We start from the raw sequence: 20737 nt of genomic DNA on the forward strand, positions 1-20737 counted from the left end.
GTCTGTGAGTGCCGCGGCTACAACAGGTAATAATGCTACTGCCCTTGCTTCTTCTTCCTCAAAGTGGATCATAGATTCCGGGGCTACTGATCATATGACAGGTAACCGCCATCTCTTCTCCTCTTATAATGCTTTTGCTAATCCGTCAAGTGTTTCCATCGCTGATGGTTCCCAGTCTCAAGTTCTCGGTTCTGGCACTGTTAATCCCACTCCCTCTATCCGTTTGTCATCTGTGCTAAATGTCCCTAAACTTGCTTTCAATCTCCTATCTCCCAGTAAACTCACCCGTCAACTAAACTGTTGGGTCTCACTTTTTCCTTCTCATTGCTTGATACAGGATCTTTTGACGAGGCGGATTATTGGTAGAGGTTATGAATCTGGCGGGCACTATATATTGGATGATCGGGTGTTTCATGAGGTGGCTTGCGCTAGCAGTCATTCTCCCTTTGAAGTTCATTGTCGATTGGGTCATTTGTCTTTATCTTCTCTCAAGAGAGTTTATCCTCAATTTCAGCATTTGTCGTCTTTAGATTGTGAGTCATGTCAGTTTGCCAAGCATCATCGTCTTCCCTTAGTGTCTCGTGTCAATAAACGGGTTTCATCCCCTTTTGAGTTAGTCCATTCTGATGTTTGGGGTCCTTGTCCTGTAGAGTCCAAAGCAGGGTTTAAATACTTTGTTACATTTGTTGATGATTATTCCCGAACAACTTGGTTATATTTAATGAAACATCGTTCTGAATTGTTTTCCCATTTTTGTGCCTTTTGTGCCGAGATTAAAACTCAATTTAATGTTTCTATTCGCACCTTACGAAGTGATAATGCTAAAGAATATCTCTCTGCTTCGTTCCAATCTTACATGCTTCAAAATGGTATACTTCATCAATCGTCTTGTGTTGATACACCAGCTCAAAATGGTGTTGCCGAAAGGAAAAATTGCCACCTACTTGAAGTGGCACGTGCACTTTTGTTTCAAATGCAGGTTCCTAAACCATTTTGGGCTGACGCGGTCTCCACTGCATGCTTTCTTATTAATCGAATGCCTTCCTCTGTTCTTGATGGTAACTCTCCTTTTTCTACCCTCTTTCCTTCTAAGCCTTTGTTCCCTATTGCTTCTAAGATATTTGGGTGTGTCTGTTTTGTGCGGGATGTACGTCCATCTATTTTAAAGTTAGACCCCAAGTCTCTTAAATGTGTCTTCTTTGGATACTCCCGGGTCCAAAAAGGTTATCGTTGTTTCTCACCTACTCTCAATCGTTATTTAGTATCTGCAGATGTCATCTTTCAGGAGTCCACACCATATTTCTCGTGTTCTTCCCCACCTGCTACACCTGCGGAGGAGGATGACATTCTATTGTACTCTGTCACTTCACCATCACCGTCATCGCAAGTACCCGCTCCCGCACCCGTTCAACCATTTGATCATGTGTATGCACGATGGTCAAAGGAGATTACTACCGCCACGCCGGCTTCTATTCCTCCCTTGTCCGCTTCGCCATCAGATCCTGAGTTGAGCACCACTGAGCCTCGTTCTGACCCTAATCTTGAGACACCTCCTGTTCCAGACCCAGATGCCTCTCTTGATCTACCCATTGCCCTTCGCAAAGGTAAACGTACTTGTGCCCATCCTATTTCATCTTTTGTTTCCTATGACCACTAGTCTCCTGTGTCCAGTTCCTTTGTTGCCTCCCTAGATACTATCTCTGTGCCCAGAACTATTCGTGAAGCCTTGGCCCACTCGGGTTGGCGTGCTGCAATGAAAGAGGAGATGGCAGCCCTTGATCGGGCAAATACATGGACCCTGGTCGATTTACCGGCAGGCAAAAAGGCCATTGGAGGTAAATGGGTGTTAACTCCGAAAACTAAGGCTGACGGCACACTTGATCGCCTTAAGGCTCGCCTTGTGGCTAAAGGTTATGCACAGACCTATGGCATTGACTATTCTGAAACCTTTTCTCCTGTTGCTAAGCTCTCATCTGTTCGTCTGTTCATCTCTCTGGCTGCTACTTATGATTGGGATTTACATCAGTTAGACATTAAAAATGCCTTCTTGCATGGGGATCTCCATGAAGAGGTCTATATGGAGCAACCACCTGGGTTCGTTGCTCAGGGGGAGTGTGGGAAAGTATGTCGCCTTAAGAGGTCCTTGTATGGTTTAAAGCAAAGTCCTCGTGCATGGTTTGATCGGTTCAGCACTGTTGTACAGAAATTTGGCATGAGCCAAAGCAAGTGCGATCATTCTGTATTTTATCAGAGAACAGCGGCTGGCATGATTCTCTTGGTGGTATATGTAGATGACATTGTGATCACAGGCAGTAATGGTTCAGGCATCTCGTCCCTCAAGTCCTTTCTTAATTCCCACTTTCAGACGAAGGATCTGGGCTCTCTGACATACTTTCTAGGTATTGAAGTTATGAGAAGCAAGAAGGGCGTATTACTGACACAGCGCAAATATGTCCTTGACCTACTAAAGGAAACTGGGAAGTTGGGAGCAGCACCGACTAATTTCCCTATGGTTCACAACCCACTCCTTGACGCTGATGGGAGCATACCGCCTGATGACTCTCTTGATGATGAGAAACGGATGCTTGAGACTCAAAAGAGCAAACCATTTGAGAATCTTGAGAGGTACAGGAGAATGATTGGCAAGTTAAACTATCTCACTGTAACTCGTCCGGATATTACTTATTTAGTTAGTGTACTAAGCCAGTTCATGGCATCCCCGACTATCAGACAGTGGGAAGCCTTGGAACACGTGTTACATTATTTGAAGGGATGTCCAGGTCGTGGGATATTATACAAAAATCATGGTCATACAGACATTGAGTGCTTCTGTGATGCGGATCATGGTGGATCAAAGGCCACGAGACGGTCTACTACAGGATACTGTGTCTTTGTGGGCGGGAATCTGGTATCCTGGAAAAGCAAGAAACAAAATGTGGTGTCCCGATCGAGCACAGAGGCAGAATACCGGGCTATGGCACAGTCTGTATGTGAGATAATCTGGATATATCAGTTACTGACGGAGGTTGGCCTCAAAACTACTTTGCCAGCAAAGTTGTGGTGTGACAATAAGGCTGCCCTACATATAGCCTCTAATTCTGTGTTCCATGAACGTACCAAACATATTGAGATTGATTGTCACTTTATCAGAGACAAGCTTAAAGAGAACTTCATCTCTACTGGATATGTTCGCTCTAGTGATCAATTAGGGGATCTTTTGACTAAGGCTCTAAATGGGACTCGTGTTGACTATTTGTGTAACAAGTTGGGCATGATTAACATCTATGCTCCAACTTGAGGGGGAGTGTAGAGATATGATATGATATTATGTAAATATTATGTAATTATGATTAGGATATGATATGATATGATATTATCATAATGAGCCATTAATGCAAAGGCTCCTCCCACTTGTATATATATGTGCATATTCTGAGCAATGAAATACAAGAGAATTATTTTCCATATTATTCTGTATTCTACAATATTTTTAACTTAGCTTTTCAGAAATATAGAGATGTTTTCGCCTGTTATTTTTTTAAATATGAGTAAAACTATAAGATCTTTAATTAATATTTTAAAATTTTGGAGTTTTCTTGTAATTCTAGTAATAATTTGGATTAGTCCTTTGTTTTTTCCTGGTCTGAGATCTGTTTTTTTGGGCCAGTTCGATCTGTTAGATATTTAAGTAGACATTCTTTCCAGGAATACTCAATTCGTAAGACCAACCCAAAGCATTAATATGGAGTATCTAAATGAGAGGCCCAACTTGAGCCCATCGGGTCCATTTGGGAATCATCATGGTTGGATTCCGGGTTAACACTAAAACCACTTAACCCAAAAAAAAAAAAAAGCTAAACCTAAAGAAGCTCGCTCTTCTGCGTTCTTCTTCGCGGTGACTCTGAACGAGCCTCTTCGAAGTTCTGTCCTTGCATTACAGCCATGGCTTCCCACGAATACGATGATGTGCGTGCCGGTTACGACGACCACCGACAGACACCATCACAGTCTCAAGACCTGGGTTATGATCCGAATTTCGTACCCGATTCTGTGAAGTCATTTGTTGTCCACCTCTATCGCCACATCCGAGAGAAAAATGTGTACGAGATCCATCAGATGTACGAGAACTCTTTCCAAACTCTCTCGGAGCGTCTCTTCAAGGATACTCCGTGGCCCTCTGTGGATGCTGTCGCTAACTACGTTGACAATGATCATGTGTTTTGCCTCCTGTACCGCGAGATGTGGTTTCGTCACCTCTATGCTAGGCTCACGCCAACGCTTAAGCAGAGGATAGATTCCTGGGACAATTATTGCAGCCTCTTTCAGGTTGTGTTGCATGGAGTTGTCAATATGCAGCTACCCAACCAGTGGTTGTGGGATATGGTGGATGAATTTGTTTACCAGTTTCAGAGCTTCTGTCAATATAGGGCCAAGATGAAGAACAAAACCGAGCAGGAAATTGCGATTTTGAGGCAGTATGATCAGGTAATTCTCCTTGCGTCCGAAAATGAATGTATGGACATTGCATTATTTTATCACTCTTCCGTGGGGACGGGTTTGTGGGTCAAATTTATTTGTTTTCTTAGCTTGGTAGAGGGAGATATCAATTATGCAACGGATAGGAAGTTCCTTACATGCAATAAATTCATCTCAAAACAATTTGAGTTATCTGAGCAATTCTTCGCCCTTGCTGGTTGCCTAACAGTTAAGCCGTAATCTTGATGTCTTCGTCTCGTGGTGGAACTTGCCTTTCATATTATATTTTAAGAGTAATATACTACTATGTCACAGGCTTGGAACGTGTATGGTGTCCTCAACTTCTTGCAAGCCCTTGTCGAGAAGTCCATGATTATTCAGATTCTTGAGCAAGAAAAAGAAGGCCTGGAACAGTTTACTGCTACTGATGGGTATGATTACAACGGAGGGAGTAATGTCTTAAAAGTTTTGGGGTATTTCAGCATGGTAGGATTGCTGCGAGTTCATTGTCTTTTGGGTGATTATCATACAGGCCTCAAGTGCTTGCTTCCTATTGATATTAGTCAACAAGGCGTTTACACCAGTGTTATTGGAAGCCACATTACCACCATATATCATTATGGTTTTGCCAATCTTATGTTGCGGAGGTGCGGTGATTCCCCCAGGGGATTTTGGTTAATGTTTGACTGTTTAATTACTTTATATGCTTGCTTCTCTTATATGATGCTATATTCCCAGACTTTAAAATTCTTTTCTACATGTGATTACTGTTTCTCATCTCCTATTGATCATTGGAGCTGGAGTTAAGATATATGGACCACGAAATGGTGATAATTGACCTCTGATTCCTATGATTTCATTCCAGTTATTCAATGAACCCCAAATTTTCGTTTTTGTTGGTGAAGAAAACTGTATTGACTGTACCATTTTTGCATCTTTCACAGATTTAGATCTGTGCCATGCTTTTTTTTTTTTTTTTTCCGGGTGTGCTCCATTCAATTGTAGCTTTGCTGCTATTACTTTTATTTACATTTTAAGACATAAGTGCTATAGTGTTCTGGTATTTGTATTGTTCTTGTATTCTTTTCTTCGTCTTCATCATTTAAATATATGATCTAATTTGTAGCCTTTTCTTCAGGTATGTGGAAGCAATTCGTGAATTTAACAAAATTCTCTTGTATATCTATAAGACAAAACAGTATCATCAGAAATCCACGCAGTATGAACAGATACTGAAGAAGAATGAGCAAATGTATGCCTTGCTGGCTATTTGCCTGTCACTCTGCCCCCAAAACAGGCTTATTGATGAGACTGTCAGCTCTCAGTTGCGGGAGAAGTACGGTGAAAAGATGATTAGAATGCAAAGATATGACGATGAGGCTTTTGCTATCTATGATGAGCTCTTTTCGTATGCATGCCCCAAATTCATCACCCCATCAGCACCTAGTTTTGAAGAGCCTCTAGTTAATTATAACCAGGTATGCCTTAATCAATCTGAACCAATAGAAAATCTGTGGATTTGAGTGCTTAGTCTCCATGGGTTTCTGATTTGAAGTTTATAATTGATTTTTTTAATTTTCTGTTAATGTGGTAAAGGTTAGTGATCACCTTCCATTTACAATTATAAAAGGTGGAACAAAAACTTTGTAGGTTAGGATTGTCTACCCCCACCTCCTAAAAGAAATGTGGGAAGAGAATGAAAGGGATCTTGCTAAAGGTTCGGCTGAGCCGCTAGCAAACTGTGTTAAAGTGGATTTGAACATTTCGGACCCAAAGTTCTTGTTAACAGAGTCATATAGGCCCAATTCTTTTGCGTTCATTTTCCTACGAGTACTTTCTTTTGCCAAGCAGAATAGTCATTCATATACTGTACTTCTCCAATTTCAACATGTTATGCAGACCTCATTTTAACCTTGGCATCCTTTGATTAAGGCTTTATGCTGATCTGGTTAAAGTTGTTTCACTTGATAGGGATTACTGTTTGGACAGTCTCCAATCACCCCCCCGGGTGATTTGCTGATTCTTTTCCCTCTTTTTCAGGATGCCTACAGACTTCAGTTAAAACTGTTCCTTTATGAAGTGAAACAGCAACAATTGTTATCAGGTGTTCGGACCTTCTTGAAGGTCTATTCAACAATCTCTCTTGCAAAACTTGCTAGCTACATGGAAGTTGACGAAGCCAATTTAAGGTTACAACTTACAACGCATACAATTCTTGGATCATGTTTACTTGTTTCTGTATATGATTAGCCTCTTATCTTGTATGCATGGAGCTCAAAAAGGCAGTTACTATTTCCTGGCGAAACGGCTTCCTACTATAGGTTTTATATGGACTAGACTAGAAGTGGATCCTGATCAGGGAGAGACACATTGTTCACTGCTTGTGGATAATGCGGCTCCCTATAACTTTTAATAGATAGATTATTGATTTTGTAAACAATTATTTCACATCCTTTCTAATATGATGCTTGGCAGGACCATTTTGATGACATACAAGCATAAAACTCATGCCGTTGATAGTGGTGGAAAAGTTATATCCAATGCTGATGTGGATTTCTACATTGATGATGTAAGCATCTTCACTTTTTCTCCTTTCGTAACCTTTCCTCTTCAAGGGATTCTGATCCTTAGTACTGGCCGAGTGTTAACAGAATTTCTATCAGTGTTCTGTTCAAATAAACTTGAACTTGAACTAGGTTGGCCATTGCTTTTGTGGCTTAGTTGACTAGTTTCTTGCTTTTATCTTGTATTTACACCGGTAACTAAAGAAGGATATTAGTGAATGGGCTCAGTTCTTGAACACCTTGTGCCACCGTTATAAACATTGGACATATATGTAGTGCTATACAAAAGTTAGGTTTTAAGAATGCAGATGTGTCTATCTTGTAGTCATCTATAATATTATTTCTCTTTCGGATTACATCTGGATGGTTCAAAGGATTGAGAAGTTTACAAGGTACTTCCCATGGTCGGATAATGTTTGTTCATTGATGCTAAAAAAGGAAAAGAGATCTTTGGGACATTATGGGTCCGTCAATGAGGGTGATATGGATCTTGCTAATTTGCTGTTCAAAAATTTTGCTTTTGCCCACTCTTCGAACAGAAATTTCTCATTGGCAAACCACTTTGGAAACCAGAGATTTTTCCAAGGTCAATTGCCTCGCTTTGGTTGAACCCATTATTGTATTTTCAGGGATTCCTTTCAACCCTTGGATATGATCCGGGGAAGGATAGCTTCGATTTCTAATCTTTGGTGTTTAGTCCCTCGTCTCTTTACAGATATTAAAAGCTCTTGGAGGGTCTTTTTGTATTTTTTTCCTCTTTTCCTTGTGTGTTCTGTTCACTGTGTTTATTATCCTCCTTTTCTGTATGGAACCAATTTTATCTTTCGATTGACTGGGTAATTTACTGCAGGATATGGTTCACGTTATGGAGTCTAAGCCCCCCACGCGATATGGGGATTACTTCTTGCGTCAGGTAGTCAAGGTATGTTAATATTCGCACCGTCACATGACTATGGCTCTTAGTTTCATGAATCATCTTATTAGATGGGCACTTAGTAATCCTGGCACGACTTTTTCATTTGCTGGTGTATGCAGCTTGAGGGCGTTATCAACGAAATAGACGGTATAAAGCTGGAATAAGCTGCATGTGCCTTTTCGCCCTTCTAGGCGGTTTTCTCCCGGAGGTGTCATAGCGTACTTTTTTTGCGGTGGGGGATGAGAGTAGCTCTCTAAATGTAATACTAATTTTTGCTTTACACAATGGAGCAATTAGTGCTTCTAACGGCGGAAAAGTCCCTATTAGTCCTTCAATTGTGTTAGCAGTTTATTGTGCTTGATGTTTTCTTATCTGAACAATGGTTTTCTCATCCAGGGCCTTCACCACGAGTCCCCCATACGAGAATTTCCGAGGAAAATGCATTAAAGAATTATTTTCTAGGCCAAGTCCATGTTCACATACTGGGTTTTGAAATATTTTTCGAATGAAAAAAGTAAATGGAAAATTATAGGGAAAAAATTCTTAATTCATTGGCGTTACTAGAAAAATAATAAAAGAAAGATGCATCCAACTTTACCGAGATGGGTTGATTTTGTCCGAAGCATTGTGTATAGCATATGCAAGACAGTATAACTTTTGGAATTATGGCTGCGAAGTTGGTGTGGATGCGAGAATCGAAGCCGCAAGATTATTAGTCTTGGGTGCTAATTGTCTACTTCATAAAAAAAAAAAAAGGTAGCTTCACGCAACATATGATGATTGATGGTGGCATCATGATATATCTTTTATTTTATTTTTGATACATTAAAAACAAATATGCGGTGTCTTTCATCCATAAAAATAAACTGGTTTGACTAATCCGTTACTTCTCAGAAGCGTCTAATATAACGGTTCTGGCAAGAAAAGATATTTTAATTAAAAAAATTATTCATAGATATCAAATTAAAAAAATTAAATAAAAAATTGAAATTTTTTTATATTTAATTCTTTTTACTTGAGACTTATAAAATTTTTTTGTAATCGTGGACTTGAGAAAAAGCAAAAATAAATACTCCGAGAAAGTTTGTCTAAAACGAGAAAGTAACAAAGGGACCCATGAACCCAATCGGACACGTCACGAGGGGAGAGGGATGCGCATCATGCGCCGCGTAGCGTAAGCTTGTAGTGGGATCATGATGGCGGGGAATTATTTGTTCGAGGGTCGAGGCGGCAACACACAATCATAATCACCCAAAGTTGGTTGAATTAAAGTAGTGATTATTTTACTTTCCGTATTGATCCGAGCGAACTATCAAAAGTTTCAAACCGAATACAGCATGCGCCCACGGGTCCCTATCCCTGGTTTTTCCACCTCCTCTTCTTCTTCTTCTTCTTCCCCCTGCGATCGCAGACTTGCCACTCTTGCCAGACACCTGCTTCCAATGGATACTCACGGTGATTCCATTTCCGCCTCCCCAACCTCCGCTTTCCAGGCTGATTCTGTCTTCGCTCACGTCGTTCGTGCCCCCGAAGATCCTATCCTTGGGGTACTCTCTTCTTTTCTTTTCTTTTTTGTTGATCGTTAGCTAATCAACTTTACTCTCTTCGAAAATTTGATCGAATGGCGTGTTTGGTGTTGTTTGACTTACGGAAATTTTAAGTTGCCTGAATTTTCATGTGCCTCTGATGATCAATATGTTTATCATATCGGACACGAGTTAGTGGCTTGTAATTGATGTTGGCTAGAGTTCTCTTATTACGGAAACAACGGCTCAAATCTATAACAGTTGTTCGCTGTTTGTTTTCTGAACCACTTCACCCATAGGGAGGTGGGAAATCTGTTTGTTGATTGACCGAAGGTATGATTGCTCATTTGATCCAATTGAAGGACCCGATCAGGTCGAACCTTCGGGTTTCTCTTTTGATTTCCCGGAAAATCAAGTCACGAACCTTGCTACGTTGTCTTTGATACATTAACAGAGTATTACATGTGAATGCTCATGCTGCACGGCATTTAATTTAATTTAATGGGTTGTTGCGTGTTTTGATTGTCAATCCTTATTTAGTAACACACGGAATCTTTTGGCACTGACCCCACCTACGCTTTTATTCGAGGCTATTTTAAGATATTTATTTGTATATTTTTACTTATGGTGTTTATTTTCTGACTTCTTTTTCTGGCATGTTTTAAACTAGGTCACTCTAGCTTACAACAAAGATCCAAGTCCAGTTAAGTTGAATTTGGGTGTCGGTGCTTATCGAACTGAGGTGAGTGCTACTCTGTTCCAGTTCTGGTTATTAATTGTCTGTAAACAATTGGCACCGTGGGAATGGACAAGATAAATTTGATCTGGCTTGATATTGTTGATTTTTTATTTAGGACTGCGTGGGGATGATGGAACCCGAGCCAAATGAACATGAAATAATTCTGATATTGATTTAACTCAATAAAACATGATAGAGAATCCCATTGTAGCAACTTGTGCAAAATAGAGCCATACTAAGACAGAGAAATAGCAGAATAGAACTGCGGGAAAAGAAAAAAGGCAAGGAAAAGGAACAAGGAACTCTCCCTAAGCTCTCTCCTCATACAAAGCCAAATTCTACTTTAGCCTCCTTCTCTCCTTCTACATTTGTAAATATTCCCGCCACCAGCCAACTCTATCCCTTCTCCATCTCTTGTCCTATGCAACAGCTAACTAATGCAGACCTTGGCCTGACAACTATAGGCTCATTAGGAGACCTGTAATTGAGAATTTCTGAATACATGGAGATGGCAAGTTTCACTTTATGCTTCAACTGTAGTGACTAACTTGGTTCAGCTATGCTATAACAGGAAGGAAAACCTCTTGTTTTGAATGTAGTGCGACGAGTAGAAGAACAACTGGTTAATGACAGGTTAGTGGGCATCTATACTTTTTTTTGTTTTCATTTGAACTGTATTATTTTTAATATTAAACTCTTAAGGGATTTTACTCTGTATCTCTTTCAGGTCACGCAACAAGGAATACCTTCCTATTGTTGGGTTGGTCGATTTCAATAAACTGAGTGCTAAACTCATTTTCGGTGCTGACAGGTTAAAAATATAACTTTCCCCTTTTATTTTATTCTAATTTATTTTTAAAAACATATCCTTAACGAACACATGTTTAACTTGAAAGATAATTTGTTGGCTTATTTTATTGGATGTAGCCCTGCTATCCAAGAGAACAGGGTAACCACTGTTCAATGCCTGTCTGGAACTGGTTCATTAAGAGTTGGAGGAGAATTTTTGGCTAGACATTATCATCAAGTATAATTCTTCATCCTCAACTTTCTTCCTCTAATTTTCCTTGAAAACTGATTACTATATAGTGCCAACTGCAAATTTACATATTTGACTTTCCGGTCTCTTTAGCGAACCATATACTTGCCCCAGCCAACTTGGGGGAACCACCCAAAGGTCTTCACTCTAGCAGGATTGTCAGTCAAAACCTATCGCTACTATGCTCCAGCAACACGGGGGCTTGACTTTCAAGGTCAGAAATTACATGTCATATCAGCTTATGAAGTGCTGGATCCTGATCTTTTTTGTATTTTTGTCAATGTGCATTGTGATTCTGGCTTTGCATGTTAAGTAATATTTTTCTAGTTTCTAACAGGACTCGTAGAGGATCTTGGTTCTGCCCCATCTGGATCTGTTGTTTTGCTACATGCCTGTGCCCATAACCCTACTGGTGTTGATCCGACCCCTGAACAATGGGAGCAGATTAGACAACTGATAAGATCAAAAGCGTTGTTACCTTTCTTTGATAGTGCTTATCAGGTAGGTCTCTTGAATGCAACAAATATTTCAGTGCTTCCTTCTTAATATGAAGAACTTCTTTGGAATGATGATATAGTAGTCCATCAACCACCCAAAAATTAGGAAGCAAACCACAGAATTCAAGTTTCATAAACTAAATTCTTAGCATGATCCATGATAGACCTTGTCTGCAATATAGTTTTTATTTATTATGCTTTAAATATTTGATTATGTGTTTTTCAAGAAAAAAAATGTGTCTTTTAAGGCAATCATCTTTTGGTGCTACAGGGTTTTGCTAGTGGAAGTCTAGATGCAGATGCACAGTCTGTTCGTATTTTTGCTGCTGATGGGGGCGAATTACTAGTTGCCCAGAGCTATGCAAAGAACATGGGGTTGTATGGAGAACGTGTTGGCGCTCTAAGCATTGTAAGAGTTGAACTTTTGAGTGCAAATCATCTGATATGTGTTCCTCCCTCTTTAAAATGAGTTTTTTTCTCGTTAAATAATTTCTCCAGGAAAAAAGGTTCTGGTGTTTGCTTCAGAGAGCTGACTCATTTTTTTTTTTTTTTTTGTTTCTAAAATCTTAATTCAGGTCTGCAAATCAGCTGATGTTGCAAGTAGAGTTGAGAGCCAGCTGAAACTTGTGATCAGGCCGATGTACTCAAATCCTCCCATTCATGGTGCATCTATTGTAGCTGCCATTCTCAAGGATAGGTAATTAGTGATGATTCTTTTAGTTGCTTCGCTTGTTTATTAGAAGAGATAAATTTAGTTGTTTAGATTGCTTCTAATGGCTGTGCTTTGGTCCTTCCAGTGTATGTCAATTATATTTTAAGGTAGACTCAGTTTTTAAAAATAAATGTAAATTATGTTTATCTTATACTTATTGAAAGTGAATCTCATTGAAAACATCCCTTGCATGTGTTTAGTCATCATTGAATTTGATACATCTATTTTTATAAATTAAGTTTAATTAAGAATTAAGAAATTTTCCATTTAGTGCTGCTAGAATTGAGATGCTGGTATGTATTGCATTTTTGGGTAATATTTCCTGAAGCCTTTTGTTATGAAGACCCTTTTTATCTACATCTTTCAGGGACTTGTACCATGAGTGGAGTGTTGAGTTGAAGGGAATGGCTGACCGCATTATTGCAATGCGCCAACAACTTTTTGATGCTTTGCGTGCCCGAGGTCAGTTTTCTGATAGTCTCCCCCATACACAGTTCTCTTTAGTGGTTTCTGGGGCGGATCATTATCTTGGTGGTTACACCTGTCTTAAGTTTTTAAAATTTTTCTGGGTCTGCGCTCACCCATTGTGGATGTTGCTTATCGAAGTTTTATTTGGTTTTCCTTCAAAATTGAGCAGGTACTCCTGGTGACTGGAGTCACATTATTAAGCAGATTGGAATGTTCACTTTCACGGGATTAAATGCAGAGCAAGTTTCCTTCATGAACAAAGAGTACCATATATACATGACATCTGATGGGTACGTTGCTGTAGACTCTCTAGACTTCTGGGGAGCTCTCGTTATGCTCCAGCAGCAATCATATCCAAAATATGAGTTGATGTCCCAGTGTTTTTCATAGGATCGAAACAATATGAATATCTTTCATTATTGATAAACGTTATCTCTTACTAACGCATGAGTTGGGAAAATCGTTGCGGGAGTTATTTAGGTAGGATATATATATATATATATTTTTCAGATGATCCAATCAGTGTGTGTTGAATGTGCAGGAGAATTAGCATGGCTGGTCTGAGCTCCAAGACCGTCCCCCATTTGGCGGATGCAATACATGCAGCTGCAACTCGAGTGGCCTAGAATATGATTCCGATATGATCCTATTTCTTTCAATTCTCTGTTCCATTTTTAGAGAAATAGGATGAGCTATAAGGAGAGAAGGCAATAAAAAATCTATTTTGGATGGCAATAACACTCATCTGCCCGCTGTGGAGGTCTTCAATCTGTTTATCGTGACATCAACGACTATTTGTGGTTTAACTTGTTATGAGAATTTAGAACTCAGATCTACACATTTTATGTTTGAACGTTAAACCGCAATTTTGTTTATCAAAGCGTGCAAGGTAACTGTCATCCAAGTAGCCAAAATGCAGCAAATTTCAAGCCGCTTCCTTTATCTACTTGGGCACATATTACTTGCCAGGTGCAATAAAATAACGATAATGTGACGTTAGGAAATTGCTACGATTTTGCGTTATAAGCTTACGTGAGCAGAGGATTTGAAAGTTTTCCGGAGACAAAATAAGCCTCCAATTTGAATGCAATTTTAGTATTCAAATTGAGACGCTACTTCATGATTAAATGGCTAAATCCTTTTTCTAATAGACGTGAAGTTGAGAAAAACGGCTACAAATCATCGTGCGGAAGGAATTCTGATCACTTAGGCATGAAATCTCAGTTTGGATGTGAATGAACAAAACATCAGAGAGCTGCCCCAAATAAAGCCAGACAAGATTCAATTCTGACCCAATAAAATAGCCATATTTAAAAAACAGCTTCATGAAAAAAAGTTCATATTCCATTTCTAAAAATTAACAAACGGAAACAACTTGATGAATCTTATAAAATGACTAACATTTCATCTTCAACAGTGGATTACATTCCCGTATATATCTTGACGCGGATAGAAATGGCCTAATAGCTTGGGTTCTGATGGATCGAGGGAGAATCGTAGGATTTGGAGGAAGGTTTGCTATCGCGAACAGTAATATTTGGTTGATGAGAGTTTCTTCAACAGGAAGGTAGGTAATGTCTCGGACTCCATGGCTAAATAAATGTGCGCCGGTCCTCCAGTCAGACAATACGGGATTTGGCAAGAGTGTTCATGCAGAGTTTTGGGCGAGCTCGTTGGGATCGAAGATGGCTTCCTTGAAACATACTAGTGGCTTGGATGCAGGCTAAGTTGTTTTGGTCATCTTCCCCTTATATTAAAAACTAAGATAAAATAACACTCATTCTTTCTTTACCTCGAATAAAAATCATTGAAAACACATTTCATATAACTTAAACCTAGATTCATTTCAACAATCGGGTTAGGATGGGAGGGGCTAAGCATCATTCCGTCGTCCGTGTGAACCTCCAGAGTTTGGTCACGGCTGTGTCATTGTAACAAGCATCCCATACACGAGTAACTCACAGGTATCACTCGACAAGATCAGATAACATCCACTTTCAAGATGGGACGACTCGATTCAAGTTCACGTGCACATGTACAATTAAGAGACACGGCACAAAGTGTATGGCAAGATATGATCATGTAATAAAGAATGCAAATTGCACATTTGCCTCCCTATCCTGAAGATGGCATAATCAATTTCCAGACATTACAAGAGAACCGCATGGAGAATAAATAATGCAGAGGAAGCAACTATATTTGTTACCTTTCATATCAGGTTAGATTTCCTTTCTATTTTTGCCCTGTTCACCTTGTTCACAAACTCATTGAGAAGCTTCTCCACACTCACACTTACTAATCTAATTATGAAGTATAAAACCAGATAACGGTGCTCCTCCAACCTGCTTTGAAAAGGGGAGAAAAATGCACAGCTCTGCGTGTAAATAACATTCATAACGTTTCGGTGTTGAAACCCAACTTGACCAACATTTATTGTAGTTTCCTTTAAATTGGACAAGGTCGTGTAAAAAATGATGGTTTTGTTCGCATAGGTGAATAACTTTCCTGTATTCCTGGCTCAGATAAAAATGATCCAAAACAAGTCAAAAGAATCACAGTTTCATAAACTTATCTTAGCCTCAGCTACGGGGCTCTGTCAAAGGGTTGTGTGTCATTGTAACAAACATCCCAAACAGCTTCCATGGCATCTTTGGCAGCCGCTTCGGAGCAATTAGGGTTTCCAGACACTGAAGCCCTAACTCTTCGTCTCACACATTCTTGTTCATGGCCACGTATCTTCAAATGACCTCGCAACAGTTCCCGTTTGTAATGACAATCACCACTTAGATGATTGGCTCGGATCTCGCTACAAGCATGGTGAGCACAATTATTCCAATCCAAGTTGGCAGCACGACACTCATCAAACGCATGAATCAGTTCATGAGCTATCACCTGGTTAACCTCATCTTGTAAATTTATTTTATTCACACACACTACTATCCCTTCACCGGGAATGTAACCGCCACTTCTGTTCACGTCGCAATTTACAGCTCTGAAGAAATTGTTGCCCACAGGACAACCGGCTTTCTCCAAGCGTTCCCTCAAAAATTTCACCATCGGAGTTCGGAGGCTTTTCTGGATCATGGATTCGCATTCCTTCACGGTTTTTCCGCCGCCGTAAGCAGACGATGACGCCGCTTGCTCTTCCATGCTTCAGTTCAGAGACGGGGAAACACCCTAGGCATAGGGTGAGATTTCATTCAACGTGCGCCGTTAGTTTTAAATAAATCTACTTCCCTTGGGCCAACCTCATTTTTTCATAGAAAGTTTGGGCCAGCCTTTGTGACCTGCATCCGTTTATCTCGTCCGAATGGAGGGAGAGACTTTTTTTTTCTTCACAAAAAATTGAATTAAAAAAGCACTTATTATCGAGAGACTTTTGGGAATATGTTTTCTGCAAAAACAAACTTCAAGGCTCCTCTGGTGGCCCAAATTCAAAACAACTGGTCGGATTCCGACGGAAGCAACGCAAGGAATCTTTTCCCCCTTTCACCTCGTCTGATTCGATCCTCTAGATATTACTATACTCCTCCGTTCTAATTATTAAGACCCAATTTATGACTTATTTGAAGAGATTAAGGAAGTAAGTTAAGTTGATTATTTATAATAAATAAGTGTTGTCATTCAAAATCCTTGCTAATTAAATATATTGGCTAAAACTATCATTATTAGAAGGATTATCTTGAAAAAAATGCATAAATATAAGAGACAAAATAGATGGAGTTTATAATTAAAACCAAATAAAAAGTCAAAATGAGGTTTTATAATAAAAACCAAAAGAGTACATATAAAATAAATAAATTAACAAAGTCACTTATTTATAATTCATAATTATAGCACTTATCTTAAACCTTGTGCAATTATAAAATATACGCCACGCCGTCTTTTAATATTCTTGGCACGGTCTAGCCTGCCAATACAAATCGAAGTTCAAGATTCAAAGAATTTTACCATAAATTTTATACCACAATTAGACGTAACCATGACACACAGCTCATGAATAATGCTTCTCTCTAGATTTTCTATCTTATATGTTTATTTTTATTGACTGCAACGAAAGAAATAATAAATTTAACAAGATTAGCATTAGCATTCAAGCCAAGGGTAAACCAAAAACCAAACTAGAAGAGCACAACAGACCGTTATAATGGTTGCTTAACAAGGAATTGTAGTTGGTCACCTTCGACCACGAATAAACCAAGTTTAAAACCAGCGTTGAGCAAGGTTCTGTGTCAGGTATCGTCGTCATCAGGCACAGAGGTAAATCACTTTACCCCCCGCAAATCCCCCCTATTTTTCCCTCGCCTCAAACAGCACACACTACGAGCTCTCTTAATCCAGGTAGGCAGATTACTACCATTTCAACTTCTAAGGTTTGGTTATTCAATCAATATCTTCATCTGTTGGGTGGCAGATTGGTCGCCAGTTAATTATATCCAATCAGCAATGCTTACATGAAATCGTCCTCCAGTTCCTGCAATGATTTACTGCCTGAAGCTATTTGTTTATTGGATGTCATATTTTCTGACACCATCAGACCTTTGTAGCTCCTTAGTTCTGCCTGCCTCTCCTTTTCCATTCTGTCCAATTCTTCCCGCCGTTTCTGTACAAAGAAACAGAAACATATGAGTTTTACATTCGGTAAATCACATGTTCAACAAGTTTTCGCATTTAGGCAAGACAGTCTACTGGGCATGCAGAACTAACTGGATGCCAAGAGAAAGGACATTTCACCAACTAAATGAATGCAAAATGAATTTCACATATTCTACAATCTGCAGCCCAAAGACAAATGTCACTAAGACATGTTTTAAGAATCATACCCGCAAGAAACCCTACAATACGGTCCTAGATTCTCAACACGTCACAAACATCTACTACTTAATATGGCAACTTAGCCAAGAATCACACTGAAAGCATTTTACCACATGTAGTTATTATGAAAAAACCGTCTTTATATTCAAGTTAAGCTCTAGTTACAGGTTGACTATTGAAATCTGAATATGACTGCAGATTATGCTGTGTATAGAAATTGGGAATCTGACAGCAATACTTGGCTGTACTATTACCAAAACAGCGATCCTACCAAACTCACCTTTTCCCTCAGCTGTTGTTTCCTTTCTGCTCTTTCAGCAGCATTAACTGCTTCTCGCTCAGCTGCAATACAGACAGCAAACACATATCATGAGTAATATACAGGCTTCACTAGGGCAAATATTGGAAAATATTCAATTTCAAGATCAGACAAGTCAAATCAAATTTACAAACATGTATGAATGAAATACCCAAATGGCAACTTAGACTACGGCTCAATATGATCATGTAATTCAACATGTAAATGGCATATTTACTCCCTAGCCTAAGAATAACATACTCAATTTCCAGCACTCAAATGTACAAAAGGTAACTTTATGCAGAATGATCATAAAAGGAAAGCAACTATGTTGATTACCTTTCAAATCAGGTTTCCTTTCCACTTTTGTTTTGTTCAACCTGTTCACAATCTCATTGATCCGCTTCTCCACTCTCACAGTTCGAACCTAATTATTAAGTATAAAACCAGATAATGATCAATTATAAATGCATTCCAAGACACAAACTCCCTACCTTACGGCCTTGAGGATGAAAAATAGCAAATTCTCAGCATGTAAAAAACATTCACCATTTTTGGGTTGTGAAAACCAACTTGACCAACATCCATTGAAGCAGTTTTCTTTAAATTGGACCAGGGAGTGTAAACAACATCAACATTGTTCACCTTATTTCCTGCCATGATTTCATTTTAAAACGAAAATGTAAGATCAAAACAAGAAGGGTCGTAAACACAAAAAGTTGTTTGACAAGAAAATACTGACATAAGAGGGTTAAAAGTTATGCATCCGTTTCTTTAAGCCTAATAACAGAGTTGCCGTCAATCTGACATTCAGTTATAACTTTTAGGGCGTGTAACTAAAGAAACCACAATGATCAATTATACTAAGGAATTGAAGAGCAGACGGTCAGCCCTTTTTCACCTTGAATTGAATTTGCTTTGACAAGCTGAGCACAGTCTTCCAGCAAACCTTCGCTTATATCATCAATAGTCTGACCTTTATGCAGTCTAACATAGACATGGGCGGAAGACATTTTATCCACATGGAACCTGCAAGGTATGGACAATCAGACCCTATCGTTATAGCTTCAAAATGGAGAAGTGAGTGGGGAAACTATCTGAACAAACCCTACATTGGAAGGGGGAAAAAAAAATAGTTGCCTGATAATATTATGCATTCATACTAATGTACCGTTCTTTTAAGTTGGAAAGTAATGAACCATTCAAGATAATATATTTATATATATATATGTTACAACTTACAAGTTCCAAATAACGGTATTGAAATCATAAAGAGAATTTGTCTTCAAATCCTTTGTTTTTTTTTCCCAAAAATTCTAAATTGATAAATAGCAAAGACATATTAAAATCAAAATAGAACAGCAGGCAAATTAAAATAAAATACTGGAAAACAAGCAAACAAAGCTATACTTTTTCCGTAAGGTGAATTTGTAGATAAACCGCCGAGAAAATAAAGAAATCAAGCAGTAATTCAGGCGATACAATTACGAATGTGTAAGCATCAAATGCGTCTTTTTATCAAAAAGAAACTGCAACCCCAAACCCTGTACGTTCGGTATTCAAGGTGCATACGGAGTTGTAAACATAATTGTCTCTGAATTCCAATAAAAAAACGCAAAGGCAGGAATGGATTACCAGATGTCTTCGGGGAAACCGTATCTGATAAGCTCCTCGTTCTCGTATTTGTCAAGACCCATGAAGATGGTGTAATCACCGGCTTCTGGGCGTGCTTTGAAGTAGAACACCATGGTGTTTCTTTGCTTTTACGCAGTCAAGAGGGGGAAGGAGGGAGCGATCGATCGATCGATCGATCGAGCAAGCGATAGAGTGTGTTAGGGTTCTGAGCTTGAGAGGGATAACCAGGCCCCCGTTACCAGTTTAAAAACGCAACAAATATAGGAAAGGCCCCTCATTGTCAATTTCCCATTTATTTCCGATTTCCACTAAAAACAGTATGCCGAAAAGACAAATAGGGCATCCGGGTCAGTTCACACAGTGGTAAATGTTTATGGTGAATTTCTTAAAATCTTTTACCTCTCATAAAAAAATCGTTTTCCGACTCGCGGCAAATATATGAACGGCTCTTTCCCGAGTAGGCCAGTTTTTATGATGCAGTATTACTCTCTCGTTTTTTTATAATTTTAAGTATAAAATATATATTTTTCTGTATTTTTATATAATTTTTCAGTTGGTCCAACAATTTTAAAAAATATATGTATAGTTTTTTATTTGTAAAATTATTAGTTTTAACTTTTAAATGATGATTTTTTGTAATAATTATAGTTGTTTTGAAAGTTAAATTTAGTAGCTTAGCATTTGAAAATATTTTATCAATACTCAATATCTCAATATCATTATTTTTTGTTAACAGTTTTAGGATTAAAGAAGTAAAAGTATATTTTTTAAAATTAATGAACTAAATTAAAACTTTATATAAAATTGAAATGCTAAAAGTATTTTTTAGCCTAATTTTTATAGGCTTTCCCAGCTATAAGTTTTTACAAGTTATAGTAAAAAATATCTAAACATTTAATATATCTTTTATTTTTACTTCTAATTCATTATATGCACTTTTTTCCCCCAAATTCTCTCTTGCGCTTATCGTCTATAAAATAAGGATATATCTGAAAATATATATATTTTGCATTGCTATCATTTTTAAATAATTTTAATCTATTTCTTAATAT

At 38.6% G+C, this 20737-nt stretch overlaps 4 protein-coding genes across 4 annotated transcripts; 2 read left to right on the plus strand and 2 right to left on the minus strand.

Annotated features, from left to right (window-relative positions):
• Positions 1–3877: 3877 nt before the first annotated feature.
• On the plus strand, positions 3878–8423 carry LOC114757328 (eukaryotic translation initiation factor 3 subunit L). The gene is made up of 7 exons (XM_028946333.1): positions 3878–4485; positions 4792–5123; positions 5615–5954; positions 6517–6665; positions 6952–7045; positions 7891–7962; positions 8076–8423. Exons 1-7 carry the CDS (start codon positions 3943–3945, stop codon positions 8118–8120), a joined length of 1575 nt encoding a protein of 524 aa, XP_028802166.1. The 5' UTR covers positions 3878–3942; the 3' UTR covers positions 8121–8423.
• An 855-nt stretch (positions 8424–9278) lies between these two features.
• On the plus strand, positions 9279–13811 carry LOC114757329 (aspartate aminotransferase 1). The gene is made up of 12 exons (XM_028946334.1): positions 9279–9503; positions 10153–10224; positions 10793–10854; positions 10949–11032; positions 11149–11248; positions 11354–11474; positions 11598–11761; positions 12029–12166; positions 12333–12454; positions 12837–12931; positions 13107–13227; positions 13479–13811. The coding sequence occupies exons 1-12, from the start codon at positions 9294–9296 to the stop codon at positions 13561–13563; spliced, it is 1374 nt and encodes a 457-aa protein (XP_028802167.1). The 5' UTR covers positions 9279–9293; the 3' UTR covers positions 13564–13811.
• Positions 13812–14218: 407 nt separating this feature from the next.
• Positions 14219–16095, minus strand: LOC114757331 (mitochondrial inner membrane protease atp23-like). Its single transcript, XM_028946339.1, has one exon. The coding sequence runs from the start codon at positions 16085–16087 to the stop codon at positions 15521–15523; it is 567 nt and encodes a 188-aa protein (XP_028802172.1). The 5' UTR covers positions 16088–16095; the 3' UTR covers positions 14219–15520.
• Positions 16096–17009: 914 nt separating this feature from the next.
• Positions 17010–19930, minus strand: LOC114757285 (coiled-coil domain-containing protein 25). Its single transcript, XM_028946286.1, has 6 exons — positions 19686–19930; positions 18952–19079; positions 18600–18703; positions 18390–18477; positions 18033–18094; positions 17010–17540 (listed from the first exon to the last, which is right to left on the minus strand). Exons 1-6 carry the CDS (start codon positions 19796–19798, stop codon positions 17388–17390), a joined length of 648 nt encoding a protein of 215 aa, XP_028802119.1. The 5' UTR covers positions 19799–19930; the 3' UTR covers positions 17010–17387.
• Positions 19931–20737: the final 807 nt, after the last annotated feature.

This window comes from Neltuma alba, unplaced genomic scaffold (genome assembly GCF_004799145.2).
Source record: "Neltuma alba isolate B1F8T4 unplaced genomic scaffold, ASM479914v2 tig00010592_pilon, whole genome shotgun sequence".
Classification (NCBI taxonomy): domain Eukaryota; kingdom Viridiplantae; phylum Streptophyta; class Magnoliopsida; order Fabales; family Fabaceae; genus Neltuma; species Neltuma alba.

What these genes read in the sequence shown, in the direction of transcription:
- LOC114757328 (XM_028946333.1), top strand. Translation starts at nt 3,943, where the DNA reads ATGGCTTCCCACGAATACGATGATGTGCGTGCCGGTTACGACGACCAC. An exon ending in CTCTAGTTAATTATAACCAG is followed by an intron (nt 5,955 to 6,516) that starts GTATGCCTTAAT and finishes CCTCTTTTTCAG; the next exon opens with GATGCCTACAGACTTCAGTT. An exon ending in TGGATTTCTACATTGATGAT is followed by an intron (nt 7,046 to 7,890) that starts GTAAGCATCTTC and finishes AATTTACTGCAG; the next exon opens with GATATGGTTCACGTTATGGA.
- LOC114757329 (XM_028946334.1), top strand. Translation starts at nt 9,294, where the DNA reads ATGCGCCCACGGGTCCCTATCCCTGGTTTTTCCACCTCCTCTTCTTCT. An exon ending in TGGCTAGACATTATCATCAA is followed by an intron (nt 11,249 to 11,353) that starts GTATAATTCTTC and finishes CGGTCTCTTTAG; the next exon opens with CGAACCATATACTTGCCCCA. An exon ending in ACGGGGGCTTGACTTTCAAG is followed by an intron (nt 11,475 to 11,597) that starts GTCAGAAATTAC and finishes AGTTTCTAACAG; the next exon opens with GACTCGTAGAGGATCTTGGT.
- LOC114757331 (XM_028946339.1), bottom strand. Translation starts at nt 16,087, where the DNA reads ATGGAAGAGCAAGCGGCGTCATCGTCTGCTTACGGCGGCGGAAAAACC.
- LOC114757285 (XM_028946286.1), bottom strand. Translation starts at nt 19,798, where the DNA reads ATGGTGTTCTACTTCAAAGCACGCCCAGAAGCCGGTGATTACACCATC. An exon ending in AAGGAAACCTGATTTGAAAG is followed by an intron (nt 18,095 to 18,389) that starts GTAATCAACATA and finishes TCTGTATTGCAG; the next exon opens with CTGAGCGAGAAGCAGTTAAT. An exon ending in AACAACAGCTGAGGGAAAAG is followed by an intron (nt 17,541 to 18,032) that starts GTGAGTTTGGTA and finishes TTCTTTGTACAG; the next exon opens with AAACGGCGGGAAGAATTGGA.